We start from the raw sequence: 14,618 nt of genomic DNA, 5'->3' as shown, positions 1-14,618 counted from the left end.
TTGGGTTTTATTTTTAATTGCTGCAGCAAATAACTAGCAAAGGTGGTATGGTATTGATTATGGAGGCGGGATTTCCTTGGCTGCACTTCAACTTTAAAGCGGAGCTCCACCCTAAAGTGGAACTCACGCTGATCGAAACCCTCCCCCCCTCTGGTGTCACATTTTTTTTTCAAATATATAGTTTTATTTTTATTAAGGCCCAATTTGGGCCAAAGCATTACAAACAAATACAGGAGGACATACAAGATGTAACAGCAACATATCTTGAGGATGGGAAAAGAAGGAGAAAGGAAAAAAAAAAAAAGGGGGGGGGGCATCATCAAACTTATCATCCGAAGGTAGAGGCGGGGTTGGGGGTCCAGCCCTACTGCCCAAGCAACTAGCTCGTAATATATCCGTCGACTAGACCCCCTTAAATACCGTCTCCAGGGCCATAGGCCTCCTCTAGCATTGAAGCCTCCAAACCATCCCGATAAGGACCCCTAGGCCCCACTCCCCCTCTACCCCCCCACCCAAACCGGGCCCGCCCTTAGGGCGGAGCGGGGGGGGCACACTGCTGTAACATTTGACACCTTTCAGGGGGAGGGGGGTGCAGATACCTGTCTAAAGACAGGTATTTGCACCCACTTCCGGCCACAACAGTCTCGGGCAGACTGCCGGCATGACGTGACCTCCAGTTACCCCCCCCCCCCCGCCCGTTGTGTGCTGGGAACACTCGGCTCCCAGTACACAGCGGGAGCCAATCGGCAGACACAGCGTGACTCGCGCATGCGCCGTAGGGAATCGGGCAGTGAAGCTTCACTTCCTGGTTCCCTCACCATGGATGGCGGGGGGAGCAGCAGAGTGACGAGCGATCGTTCGAGGACAGGTTAGTGTCCTAATATTAAAAGTCAGCAGCTGCAGTATTTGTAGCTGCAGGCTTTTAAATTTTTTTTTTTTTTCATGGCACATCCGCTTTAAAGTGATTGTAAACTTTTTTTTTTTTTAAAATAAGGAACATGTTATACTTACCTGCTCTGATTTTGCACACAGCAACCCCCAATCCTCCTATTGTGGAACACCTGCGGGCTCGATCCTGAGCTGCGCTGCCTGCCCACTCCCTTGTCACAGGATTTGATTGACAGCAGCAAGAGCCAATGGCTCCCATTGTTATCAATCTGCCCCGTAAGAAGGGAGAGAGCAGAGTAAGTTGCTGCTCTCAGGAACCGCACTGGATTGAGAACTGGCTCAGGTAAGTATAAGGGGGGGGGGGGGAATCTGCACACAGAAGGTTTTTTACCGTTCATGCATATAATTTGTTAAGGTGAATAAAGAAACCTACGTTTACAATCACTTTAATTTGTGTATTCTATATCTGCTTGCCGTTCAGCCCTTGATTGTCCCAGGGCAACTGTTATTTTGTTTTATTTTCCTATTTTTCATGGGATGTCACATCTCCTTCAAGACCTAAAATTAAATGTTTTGCTGACTTCATACTCACATGACGTTAAACCACTGACCGCTCTCCAGCATTTATTCCTGCACAGTATAGCATTAAGTTGTGGGAAAACTACGGACTTTGAAAATCGGAACATTGTCATTAGAACATTCAGAAATACACTTTCCTAAAATAACTTTATAACAAAATGCTAAACCAAGAGCAGGAATTGAAATGAGTGAGGATCATCTCTGTGCGGTGCATAATTTTCAACGATGACATCCTATTTTACATGGATTATGTTTGCTTTTTACTTTTTGCGCTAAACAACAGACAGTCAATTTAAAAAAAAAAAATGTTTTACTTTCTGCTATAAAACCTACCCAATGGGGAAAAAAATAATCTAATTTATGGAAGAAAATCTAATTTATTCACAAATTTAGGCCTATCTGTATTCTGTTAGATATTTTTGGTAAAATAAATTCCAATAAACGCATATAGATTGGTTTGTGCAAGTTATAGCATCTCCAAACTATGGGTTATTTTTATTTATTTTACTGGTAATGACGGCGATCAGCAACTTATGGCAGGACTGCGATATTGCGGTAGACATTCTGACATCAACTGACACTTTTTGGGTACCAGTGACACTAACACAGTGCATATTTTTTAGCACCGATTACTATCACAGTAAAAATGACACTGGCTGGGAAAGGGTTAACTGTGTGCCTAGCCAGTGTTTTGCTACACTGTGTGTGCTGCGTTTCCTAGGGGAAGAGATGAGGTTTATTCACTGCTTTGCTGCTGATCTGCTTCCGCTGTGTGTAATCACAGCAGAAACGAACTGCCAGCAGCGCTTATGCACGCCCCCTATCTGGTAGTGTCGGATCATGTATATCTACGTGATCCAGCGCATAGGTGCCACCCTGTAGCAGTAAAACTGCTATAGGGCAGTCCAGAAGCAGTAAAAGGATACATTTTTTATAACCAATAATAAACATGCTATACTTACCTGCTCTGTGTAGTGATTTTGCAGAGTTTACCAAAAGAAAGCTCAATTTGTGGGAAAAAAAACTATTTTGGCACTTTAGATGCACTTTAAATCAGTTCTAATATACAAGTCTGTTTCTAATGAAGTGAAAAAACTTTTTTTGTGGATTTAGAGCAAAATGGAAGCCCTTTAGTACACATTCATTGTATGCCATTAAAGTGAAGCTCCACCCATAAGGGAAAGCTCCGCTTGTTTGCTGCCACATTTTGGTACCTTTCGTGGGCGAAGGGGGGGGGGGGGGGTAGACAGGTAACGTGTAACAGGAAACAGGGCTGGAGCATTGCTTTAGTTTGAATTTGAGAATCAATATACTAGGTTGTATAAGTTACTATGTGTTGTTTTATCACCGGTCTAGATGTAAGATGTGACTTGCTTTGTACAAAGAATAAGTGCATTTTCAGAAAGAGAATGCTTAAAGAATAAGTGCCATTTCAGACAAAGTATGCTTATTCTTTTTGCCCTTGTGCTCTGACCGAAATCATCTCCCACCGCACAGATCTGTATTTACAAAGATCCTCTGCATGCGGCCCATGTATCTATCCTGCACTGCAAAATTCCCACTGCTGGCTGCACCTGTCCTTTACATTCCCATAGACTTCTTAGGCCGCGTACACACGGTCGAACATGTCCGCTGAAACTGGTCCGCGGACCAGTTTCCGCGGACATGTCCGACCGTGTGTACTGCCTAGCGGACAGGTTTCCAGCTGACAAAAGTTTCTTAGAAAGCTAAGAAACTTGTCCGCTGGAAACATGTCCGTCGGACATGTCCGATGGTTATGACGTGTAACCAGCGTCCCGAAATCCCGCGCATGCGTCAAATTGATTCGAAGCATGCGTGGAAGCATTGCACGTCCGTGTTTGAGAACGTCGGTGTCTTCTACGTCACCGCGTTCTCTGTCCGCGGGGATGTTGGTCTGATGGTGTGTACACACATCAGACCAAAAGCTCCCAGGAGACATGTCCGATGAAAACGGTCCGCGGACCGTTTTCATCGGACATGTCTCCTCATGTGTACGGGGACTCGGGCTGGGAGACGACGAGCGCAGCCAGAGGAGGGAGACTTGTGACATGGGGATGTACACAATCTCTGAAGATATACTTTGCAACAAAGCAAGTGACATCTCACTCCTAGACCCTTCTATGTACAGGATTGGTATTGAGGAGAGATGCCTGTGTCACTGTTAGTGCAATGTAATAAGGAAGCTGGAATTCCCATACACAGGCTGTAATGTTAATGTCTTTGTTCCTTTTGTAGGTTTCCCAGGCAGCAGCAGAGCTCCAACAGTACTGCATGCAGAATGCCTGTAAAGATGCTTTGCTGGTTGGAATGCCAGCTGGAAGTAATCCATTCCGAGAGCCCAGATCTTGTGCCCTTCTCTGAGGATGCTGCATTAAATCACTGACTGATGTAAGTAAAGTTGCTAGGAATTCCTATTGTAAATGCTAAGCAACATAAATATTTAAAGTTGAACTGGGAAACCGCTAAACACACAGTTGAAAATAAATACTGTATATGAGAGCTGCTTTGCCTATCAAAGGGCTTGTAGTTCTGTGCAGCTAGTTCTGGGATTTACAAAGCCATGCCTAACGGCACACTAATTCTGGCGGACCTGACTTTTCTATGCTGCAGTAAAGCAAAAAACGCTTTGGTCCGCTTCAAAACTGTGGCCTAATGCTAGACAGGGATGGAGCAGCAGCAGCTCATCCCTCTACTCGCACTGCTCCTTCCACATGTCAGCATATTCCTTGTCAGAAAAAGCAGCATATGCAGTTGGCTCCTAGTGCTGCTTCACCTACTCCCAGTCAGAGTTCAGCTGTATCCGTCCTTTAAAGGCCAACTCCGGGAGGGAGAAAAAAAAACCCTACCTGCACATACCCCACCCCCGCTTAAGTGGTTACATGCTTCTTGGGTCTATTGGGAGCTAAAGAAGATGCATTACTTACTTTAACCCCCTGTGGTTCCTCAGCAGCATCATACACAATGCAGGGCTTTTAACCCTACATTGTACATGGAGGAGGCACGTGTGCGACCGTGGTCATGGCCACCTTTTGTGGGAGAGTTCATACATACAGGGAGCGAGCTTACATGTACCAGGAGTAAGACCCCTGTGCATTAGCGGTAAGGCGCTGCTCGTTTCAGCAGCGCTTTACCGCTGTTTAAGCAGCGCTTTTCAGCTGCTAGTGGGGCGCTTCTAAAGTGCTTTTCAGGCTGCCCATTCATTGCAATGGGTAGGGGCATTTTAGGAGCACTATATACAGCGCTCCCAATCCGCCCCAAAGATGCTGTTGCAGAACTTTTTCTAACGTCCCACAAGTGCACTATCCCATGTGAAAGCACTCGGGCTTTCATATTCGGGCGGCATGGGAGGCAGTTTTCAGGTGTTTACAGACGCTATTTCTAGTGCTAAAATGCCTGAAAACTGCCTCAGTGTGAAAGGGGGCCTTAAGCAAGTATTACTATGTATTTCTATACCCCTAGAGATAATGAGTAGGGCCTCCCTGCAAGGGTCATTTTTTTTTTTCTTGTTTACATAATTGGACTTTGACAGAGCTAAATATTTCTTGACATTGCCATGACCCACTACCAAAGAACCACCCAAAATAACATGTCGATACCACATTGTGCATTATTGTTTGTACATGTAGTAGGGCCACAAGACAATAGTACGCATTATTCTTAAAATGTGTTTTCTTTTATCTTACCTAAACATGCTGACATTACCATGGGCAATACCACTTGCACTGACCCCAACACACATTTTTTTTTAACCACTTTACCGCCAGAAAGGTTTTACCCCTTTCGTAACCAGGGCATTTTTAATATTCAGCACTGCTCGGTCATGCAACACTGTACTCAAATGAAATAATTTTTTTTCACACAAATAGAGCTTACTTTTGGTGGTATTTAATCACCACTGGGTTTTTTTTTTTTTGCTATATAAACTAAAAAATGCAGAACATTTAAAAAAAATATTTGCAAACAAAAAATATTTCTCCATAAATTTAAGCCAGACTTTTTCAACCTTAGTGCCTCCTGGGTTCTTCAGAGGTGCCTTGGAAAAATGCTTAAAAATGTATCCAAATTGCCCAAAAACCATGAACTGGCCCGTAGGTAAATCAAGATTGCTCCTTTATTACACAAAGCCACAGGTTTTCATTGTGCAACATTACAAACTTGGGCATTTAGCAGGCCATCCGGAAGCATCCTAACCACTCCTGATTGATAAGGAGGATATGAGGCACATGCACAGCATCCTTGTTTTGACCCCTCCCCTCTCTGTCAGCACTGGAGTCACACTAGCTGTGTGGGGAAGAGAAAATGAGGAATACTAGTCAGTAGCAGTGTGCAAAAGTGTATTTGCTTTGAAAGAATAAATCACCTCTTAGTTTGTTTTGTTTTGTTTTTTTACATTTTAGAATGGGGTGCCTCGAGACCATCTATAATTTTAAAGGGTGCCTTGACTGGAAAAAAGGTTTAGAAACACTGATTTGGGCCACAATTTAGTCTGCTACCAAAGAAATGTTTGGTAAAAATAACCCAAATTGGTGTATAGTATTAAGCTTGTGTGAAAGTTATAGTCCCACAAACTATGGTGTATATACTGTATTTTGAGAAATTATTAATCCCGATGTACTGAGGCCCTAAAATGCCAGGACAGTACAAATGTCCCCCAAATGACCCATTTTTGTAGACAGTCGAGTATTTAGTAGGAGGCATGGCATGTTTTTTGAAGTTGTAATTTTTTGTTACATTTTTTTGGAAAATGAAGCGATTAAATACAATTTTTAAAGTTTTTTTATTTACACATTGTCACCAGACAGCATATGACTGGTGTGATCGTTACTGACTGGTGATAGTATGTAAAGAAATAAATAATAATAATTAGATTTTTTGTAATTTTTTTTTTTTTTTTTCCTTTTTTAATATTTTTACAAATAATTTTTACATACTCTCATCATGGGCGAACAATGAAGTCATGAATGGATCCTATCCATGACTGTTGTTTACTTGGTGTCATGTTATCGCACAGCGAATATTTGGTATCGGAGCCACTCATAGCAACCTGATACCAAGCACCGTAATCTGCTGTGTTCAGTGGGCACAGCGGTCGAGGAGGGGGTGCACCATGTGCCTCCTCAAGCCTCCAGCCAGCAGTAAAATTACCTTTTGGCCAGTCAGTGATTACTATAACCCAAAAAACCCAACACTAACAGGGACACTGGGCCTAACGTCAACACTGACACGAACACTAAAGCAGTATTAAACCCAAAACCAAAAATCTTATATATTGTAGCTTACTAATCATTAGATGTGGTGACTGCATTCGTTTTCTTTTTTAGGCTTTTTCCCCTCTGTGTTTTTACCTTGTGATCTGGCCTGTAACACACCTCCTGTATTAGACCGCCCTGTGTGCATGAGACCTTTGTTGTTCTAGCAGATTTAAAAATTAACTACACTGACAAATGAATGTACAAACCTTGTAACCACTTATAGTGCCCCTTAACCTGCCAAACGATCTGGTGTCTCACAGCAATGTAAGGGTGCATATGCAAAAATTTAAATGAAAAATTTGTAGCGCTGTGTTCATAAATCATATAAACATATGTAAATAATATAAACAAAATTGCCACGTGAAAAAGTGTCAAAAAATGATTAAACGTGAGAATAAAAGAAAATGTAGAAAATATATACTGCAAATTATATATTATCTCTAAACAAGTGTTCATAAGTGGTCATCCAAAACCCACACCTAAAGTGTGGAAAGAATCAAAAAAATCAAGTCCATAAATTGTAGTGTTTTTCCAAGTGTTTCAAACTTAAACAAACATGCAATCTTCTCAAAACAACTTGATATAATGCTTCCACACACCACTTGTGTTTCTGTGACTCACCACAAGAATGTGCCTTGCATTCTCATGCTTGGCATTAAAGCTTAGTAAAACCCTCCAAGGTCTCCTAGGCAATCCCAACAGTGTCCAGTAAACCAGTGTTATCCACATGTAAGAATAAATAGGTGCTTGCAATAGTAAAGTACTGTAAAAACCATTTATTAAAACGACACACAAAATCTCCAAATATTGCACTCACATCCTTCCAAGAAAAACAAGACACTTCAAACAAAATCCTTTTTCAGAAGCAAGAGACTAGCAGTGGTGCATGCGATATATAGTGGTCATGGCAAACCTGGAGCTGAACCTACTGATCTCGCCCTCGCTTGCTTGTCTCTCTGCTCCTAGAACGATTTCAGACACGGTGATCGGTAATATTAATAAATGATAAATAACATTTAAAACTCATCAAATACTTCCATGTACAATAATGTAGCACAATTAAATATATATTTTAAAATTAAATAAAATACATTTAAAACAATAGGAGCATCAGTAGTAAAGAACTATATATCCTATAGTACGGCCAGAAATAATTGTGGGCCATACAGAAGTCTAGCACCTTCCCCAAAAAACATTTCAGTGTGTACGGGTATGTCTTTACGTTTACTCAATGACATCCGCGGTTACTAGGTAGGTTATCCAGCTACTACTACCTACCTAGTAACCGTGGATGTCTGTTTTTTTGTACACCATTATACAGCACAATGATGCCTTGTTGGCACTCAACTGGGCATTGAGTAAACGTGAAGACATACCGTACACACAGATATGTTTTTAGGGGAAGGTGCTAGACTTCTGTATGGCCCACAATTATTTCTGGTGTCAGGATCAGTTTTTCTCCCAGCAGGTTGGCGTGGCAATGGGAGCGAAATTTGCTCCCAGCCTCGCCAACCTGTTTATAGCGGAATGCAAGGACAAACATGTTTTCAACGAACAAAGACCGGAGTTGAAACTTTACCGGAGATTTATTGATGACCTCCTATTCATATGGGAGGGATCCATGGAGTCTGTGTTGGAGTTTTTGAAACATTTAAATTGCAACACTAACAATATTATATTGGACCATGTCATCAGTGATGAGAAGGTAAACTTCTTGGATCTGACTATCATGAAATCTGAAGCCACAATTGGCACCATGGTATATTTTAAGCTATTTGTCCATTGGGAGTAGACACCATCTGGCTTGGATCAAAAATATACCCAAGGGACAGATGCTAAGAGTCCGTCGGAATTGCACCTCATTAACTGACTATTCCACTCAGGCCAATATACTTGGAAATACATTTTTACAGAAGGGATATAAAGAGGAGACAATTAATAAGATTATTACTGAAGTAGCAAAAATTCAGAGAGAACAATGCTTGAAGAAGGAAGATGGAGTAAAAAATGACCAACTTATGTTGGGTTTCATCTCCAATTTCCATTATCAATATAAGGAGATTGAGGATATATTCAGCAAATATTGGCACATTCTATGCAGAGACAGACACCTGTGTGAGATTTTACTGGAAAGGTTGAGATTCATTTATAGGAAGGCCCCAAATTTTGGGGATCGGGTAGTACAAAAGATTTAAGGTTTAGATATCATAGTGTATCATTGCACTTTAGGGAGAAACATAACCAGGACCCTTCGCTTTTGCAATTCTGTGGTATTGATAGTACTTTACCATTATGGAGGGGTTCAAATCAAATTAGGGAGCTGTCTCAAAGGGAGACAAAATGGATCTTTCTCTTTTAGGAGTCTCCACCCGAGAGGGTTAAACATCGAACTTGATTTAAACTGCTTCATTAGTAATATATAGTGAGCTGCATTGCTGATCACATCCACTTTTGCATGGGGTGGGGTTCCCCTTTAGGATGAATAAAAATAGGAGTGGGGTCCCCCATCCATATAGCTTATGGGTATAGGATATATACCGTAGTTCTTTGTGATATATAACTATTTAATGAAGTTGTGGAACAGTCTGTTACTACTGATGCTCCTATTGTTTTAACCACTAAAGACCCGGACCAAAATGCAGCTAAAGGACCTTGCCCCTTTTTGCGATTCGGCACTGCATCGCTTTAACTGACAATTGCGCGGTTGTGCGACATGGCTCCCAAACAAAATTGGCGTACTTTTTTTCCCACAAATAGAGCTTTCTTTTGGTGGTATTTGATCACCTCTGCGGTTTTTATTTTTTGCGCTATAAACAAAAATAGAGTGACAATTTTGAAAAAAATGCAATATTTTTTGCTATAATAAAGATCCCCCAAAAATTTATAAAAAAAAATGTTTTTCCTCAGTTTAGGCCGATACGTATTCTTCTACATATTTTTGGTAAAAAAAAAAACGCAATAAGCGTTTATCGGTGGGTTTGCGCAAAATTTATAGCGTTTACAAAATAGGGGATAGTTTTATTGCATTTTTATAAATTATTTTATTTTTTTACTACTAATCGCAGCAATCAGCGATTTTTTTCATGACTGCGACATTATGGCCGACACTTCAGACAATTTTGACACATTTTTGGGACCATTGTCATTTTCACAGCAAAAAATGCGTTTGAAATGCATTGTTTACTGTGGAAATGACAGTTGCAGTTTGGGAGTTAACCACAGGGGGCGCTGAAGGAGTTATGTTTCACCTAGTGTGTGTTTACAACTGTAGGGGTGTGTGGCTGTAGGAGTGACGTCATCGATTGTGTCTCCCTATAAAGGGGATGACACGATCGATGCAGCCGCCACAGTGAAGAACGGGGAAGCCGTGTTTACAAGCGACTCTCCCCGTTCTTCAGCTCCGGGGAGCGATCGTGGGACCCCAGCGGCGATCGGGTCTCGGTCACAGAGCTTCGGACCAGGTCGCGGGAGCGCGCCCGCGGCTGGGTACATGTACAGGACGTACCTGTATGTACATGTGCCCAGCCGTGCCATTCTGCTGACGTATATGTGCAGGAGGTGGTCCTTAAGTGGTTAAATGCATTTTATTTAATTTTAAAATATATTTTTAATTGTGCTACATTATTGTATATAGCAGTTTTTGATGAGTTTTAAATGTTATTTATCATTTATTAATATTTTAGGGTCTATATATGCTAATTATTCTAACCACCAGCCATTTACTTATTTGGATTATGTTCTTTTTTAATTATTTTTAATTAATTTTGCACATAAATGTACCTGTTTATATAATTGATACAGTGTCAATACTTGTATGATCACAGCAGATGGGGTCAGACCCGATGCATTGCGCTCAGGGAGACACAGAGCGTGCGCAGTCTCAATAAGTCCACACCAAGTGGCGGGCGGGGTATAAAGGGAATGCAGCTATGCCGTGTAGCCAATCCCATTGAAGAAGCCTGTTTGATGAAACATGTCTGGGCTGAGCTACACGGCAATCAACTGTGGTGTTTAGCGTCTGAATTTACAGATCACTGTGTGTGAAATCGTTCTAGGAGCAGAGAGACAAGCAAGCGAGGGTGAGATCAGTAGGTTCAGCTCCAGGTTTGCCATGACCGCTATATAGCGCATGCACCGCTGCTAGTCTCTTGCATCTGAAAACGGATTTTGTTTGAAGTGTCTTGTTTTTCTTGGAAGGATGTGAGTGCAATATTTGGAGATTTTGTGTGCCGTTTTAATAAATGGTTTTACAGTACTTCACTATTGCAAGCACCTATTTATTCTTACATGTGGAGAACACTGGTTTACTGGACACTGTTGGGATTGCCTAGGAGAGGCTATGATTTCTGAACACAGCGCTACAAATTTTTCATTTTACATTTTTTCATATATATCATACCTTTCAAGTAGCAGCTTTAGGCATATATATATATATATATATATATATATATATATATAATATTTTTTTTTTTTGGGGGGGGTAAAAGTGCCTCCTGCAGGGCACGTTTATTTCGATTTATTTATACCCTAACAAACACAGGCATGACTTAGAAAAAAAAATAATTATTTTTAAAATTTCCAATAAATTAAGGAGGTGAGTAGTCTGTCCATTTTTTTTTTTTTGGTCCATACATCCCAGTGGTGTTAATTATGCTACCTCGTCAAGAAGCAGAAAGGAAAAAAAAAAACAGGTGGAAAACACCTTCATCAGCTTTCACCAGAAAATTATATCTGGGTTTTCTTCCCAAAACTTGTCACCAATGACATCACATTGCAGAATGGCAAATTGGTTCCGTAAGCGAGATACCTCCACTTCTCTCTCCTCCTCACCTTCTAGCTTTATTACCTTCTTGCTGATTTCATTTACCTTCCTTTTTAGGATGACTGATCCTTTCCTGTACATTAAAGGCTCATTATTGTAGTTGATGTTAAACTCTGAAAATAGGATTTCATTCTTCTCGGCAGAAAGTGTTCCCTGTAGCCTTTTCTGAGCCTGCGCTGGAGTTAATCCTCCCCTCTGGACCAGCATCCAGAACACAGTGTTGTACATATTGTTGATGTGGCAGTCAGCTTGTCTCCAGCTGAGATAATCCTTTAGGTTCTGCTCACTGGGATACAATACCACTCTACCGTCAAACCCAGGAGGGTACAAGATCTGCTGATCCGGGAAGAACTCCTTCCAGTAGAAGACAAAACTGGAGGCAAACTGTGAAACCACATGTGTCATAAACTTGCTTGCGCGTCTTTTGTACCAGTTAGATTTCTTGTGAAAGGCAAAGCTGTACTCATCTCTTTGTCTATACGCCAGACAGATGTCTTTCAGTTCCTCCATCACGTTCTGTGCACAGCGGTTCATGAGCTGGATAGAACGGATATCATTGGGTTTCACAAAGTTATGCTGCTCCGAGAACCTGTGGAAGTTCCTCCCGTCCACTCTCACCACCACCCAGCAGTTGGGTAGACATGTGTCCGCCGCCTCGAACTCCCTCTCATACTCAAACTTGCTCTTCGCCATGCCTCTGCAGCACACTGCACCCGGCAACTTCAACCCTCGTTGCATATATATATTTTGAGTATATATTTGCATTCATTTTTCCTGTGCGCAGTGGTGGTTTGAGAAGGTAAAGGGGCGTGTACACTATCTTTAACCAGAGTTTCAATGTAAGGGTGCAGACTGTCTTGACAGGGATGACAGTGAGTGTGTTTTTCATATACACCTTGATGATTTTAACACAACATAAACCTTTTTGGAGGGGCGCAAGAAGAGTTCAAGGCTGAGGCCATCCACATTCTTCTCCACCAGCTAACATTTTAAAATCAGTTATAGCAAAGTTTTTTTTTTTTTTTTTTTTTTTTTTTTTCCCTTTTGGGATATTTTACATAAAAGTGGTCATTGTCAGCAGCCACGTTAATGTTGAATAGTCTGATCCCTGTAACTGATACATATACAAGAGAGCTTGTTCTTCTAAAAAACAGACATACTGACCGGATCACCAGATAAAAATGTTAAGAAAGTAAGCCTAAAAGAAAACGACTGCAGCCATCACATCAAAGAATTGGTGAATTAGAATATAATGGATGTTCGCTTTTGTGTTTAATACTGCTTAAACTAGACCAAGCCCTTATCTAGCTTTTCTGTATTTTTTTTTTTTTACACAGACTTTCTAGCGATGCTATATGTCATTTACTCCTTGCAGATCGTGTGTACGAGGCATAAGAATTAATCATTTACTAGTTCTGTGCTTAGCAACTTTCTGCTGTCCAAGCTGCAGGGCTGCCAAGCTAATGTACTTTGGGAAGGGGTGGGATGGTATGATTTAAATTTTAGGTAATACGCAAAAGTTCTACTTATTAAAGCGGAGTTCCAGCCTTTTTTTTTTTTAAAAGACACTCGTGATGTTCTTTATTATCTTTCAAAAAAGGTAATTCTTTGCAAAGTCGCTGTAGTATTTCAGTATATTTGTGTAAAACTAACCTTTATCTTTGATTGCCAGCATGCTCCCATCTTAGTTGTGGGCATGTGAAGCCCACTAGTGTATTCTTCCAGGATAAGGTTCTGCTGGCTACCCAGCATGCACATCCTGATTTCGCTCATGCACAGCACACAGATTGTGTCTCGGCTGATCATCTCCTACATTTGCGTAATTTCCTGGTTGGAAATAACGCAATGCTAACAGGCGGCGATGCCTACTGACTCCTGGCAATGATGACACACATCTCCCAGAAGCCAAGGCGCTGACTTACCTCACCGCGGCAGCCTAGACAGGAAGAAAAAAAAGATTACGTCATGGAAACAAGGTAAATCAAGCTAGAAAAATTAAAACAACCAATGATGTTTAACTTGCTGTATTGAAGTGGATGGTGCCAAGATGCAAATGTGGGTGGAACTCCGCTTTTAAGAAACATTTTGATGGATACATGTCATAGTCTGAATTAGGTTAAACTATTGCATTCTTTTTCACAATTTAAAAGTTAAAATAAATGACTCCAATTTTTAAAATGCTCTCTATTTTTCATTTTAGGTAACCACCACCTGGGGATCTAAAATATATACAGCCTGCCTTTTCCTGTGCCATTCCAAATGTGGACAAAGCCTACACCTTTTGAATATTTATTATTATTATTATTTTTTTCCACAATTCACATTTTTTTTTGCCTTTTTATATCAATTGATTTTCTATATAAAAAGCTTGCTTTTATAGGAATGCTACAGTTTAGAAATCTACACAGACACTGAAGTATCACAGTATTTTACACTTCAGTATTGATTAGGATTCAAATTTGTGATTATTAAAATAAATATTAATTATCCTTTTTTTCTATTTATGGGAAAAGTATTTTTGAACAGGTACAAATGTTTTATGAAAATAAATTAGTATAATAAGATCAAGAATACAATATATCTTCCTGTGTCCTTTGAAATGTAGCATTTTTATCAGTTTACTAAATATAAATAGATTTATTTGTATTTGTGTCTTCTTTTTTTGTATGTTGTATTCAGATATTATCAGTATATTTTACGGGCAAAATCATATTCGGTCTGTACAAAATATATATTGTAATTTGTTTATTTTAATCAATTGAGAAAATGCAAAGTGAGCAAACAGTGCAAAAAAAAAACCAAATTAATATTTGGTGTGACCACCCTTTGGCTTCAAACCAGCATCGATTCTTCCAGGTACACTTGCACACAGTATTTGAAGGAACTCTGCAGATAGGTTGTTTCAAACATCCTGCAGAACTAACCACAGATCTTCTGTGGGTGTAGGCTGCCTCAAATACTTCTGTTTTTTCATGTAATCAAAGACCGACTCGATAATGTTAAGATCAGGGCTCTGTGGACTCCTTGTTCTTCTTTACACTAAATATATAATGACA

At 40.5% G+C, this 14,618-nt stretch overlaps 2 protein-coding genes across 2 annotated transcripts in view; one reads left to right on the top strand and one right to left on the bottom strand.

The window, feature by feature from the left end:
• Nucleotides 1-14,202, top strand: part of GNG10 (G protein subunit gamma 10) — a 45,344-nt gene extending 31,142 nt beyond the window's left edge. Inside the window, exons 2-3 of the mRNA XM_040361422.1 lie at nucleotides 3,724-3,876; nucleotides 13,763-14,202. Coding sequence (XP_040217356.1) covers nucleotides 3,724-3,849 — 126 coding nt within the window. The 3' untranslated portion in view covers nucleotides 3,850-3,876; nucleotides 13,763-14,202. The remainder of the gene's footprint in view (nucleotides 1-3,723; nucleotides 3,877-13,762) is intronic.
• Nucleotides 11,362-12,289, bottom strand: LOC120946740 (probable tRNA(His) guanylyltransferase). The gene has a single exon (XM_040361407.1). The coding sequence runs from the start codon at nucleotides 12,253-12,255 to the stop codon at nucleotides 11,455-11,457; it is 801 nt and encodes a 266-aa protein (XP_040217341.1). The 5' UTR covers nucleotides 12,256-12,289; the 3' UTR covers nucleotides 11,362-11,454.
• Nucleotides 14,203-14,618: the final 416 nt, after the last annotated feature.

The sequence above is a fragment of the Rana temporaria genome, chromosome 1, assembly GCF_905171775.1.
Source record: "Rana temporaria chromosome 1, aRanTem1.1, whole genome shotgun sequence".
Lineage (NCBI taxonomy): Eukaryota > Metazoa > Chordata > Amphibia > Anura > Ranidae > Rana > Rana temporaria.
Note: the sequence above shows the minus strand (reverse complement) of the source record. Positions and strands in the feature narration are given on the sequence as shown.

What these genes read in the sequence shown, in the direction of transcription:
- LOC120946740 (XM_040361407.1), bottom strand. Translation starts at nt 12,255, where the DNA reads ATGGCGAAGAGCAAGTTTGAGTATGAGAGGGAGTTCGAGGCGGCGGAC.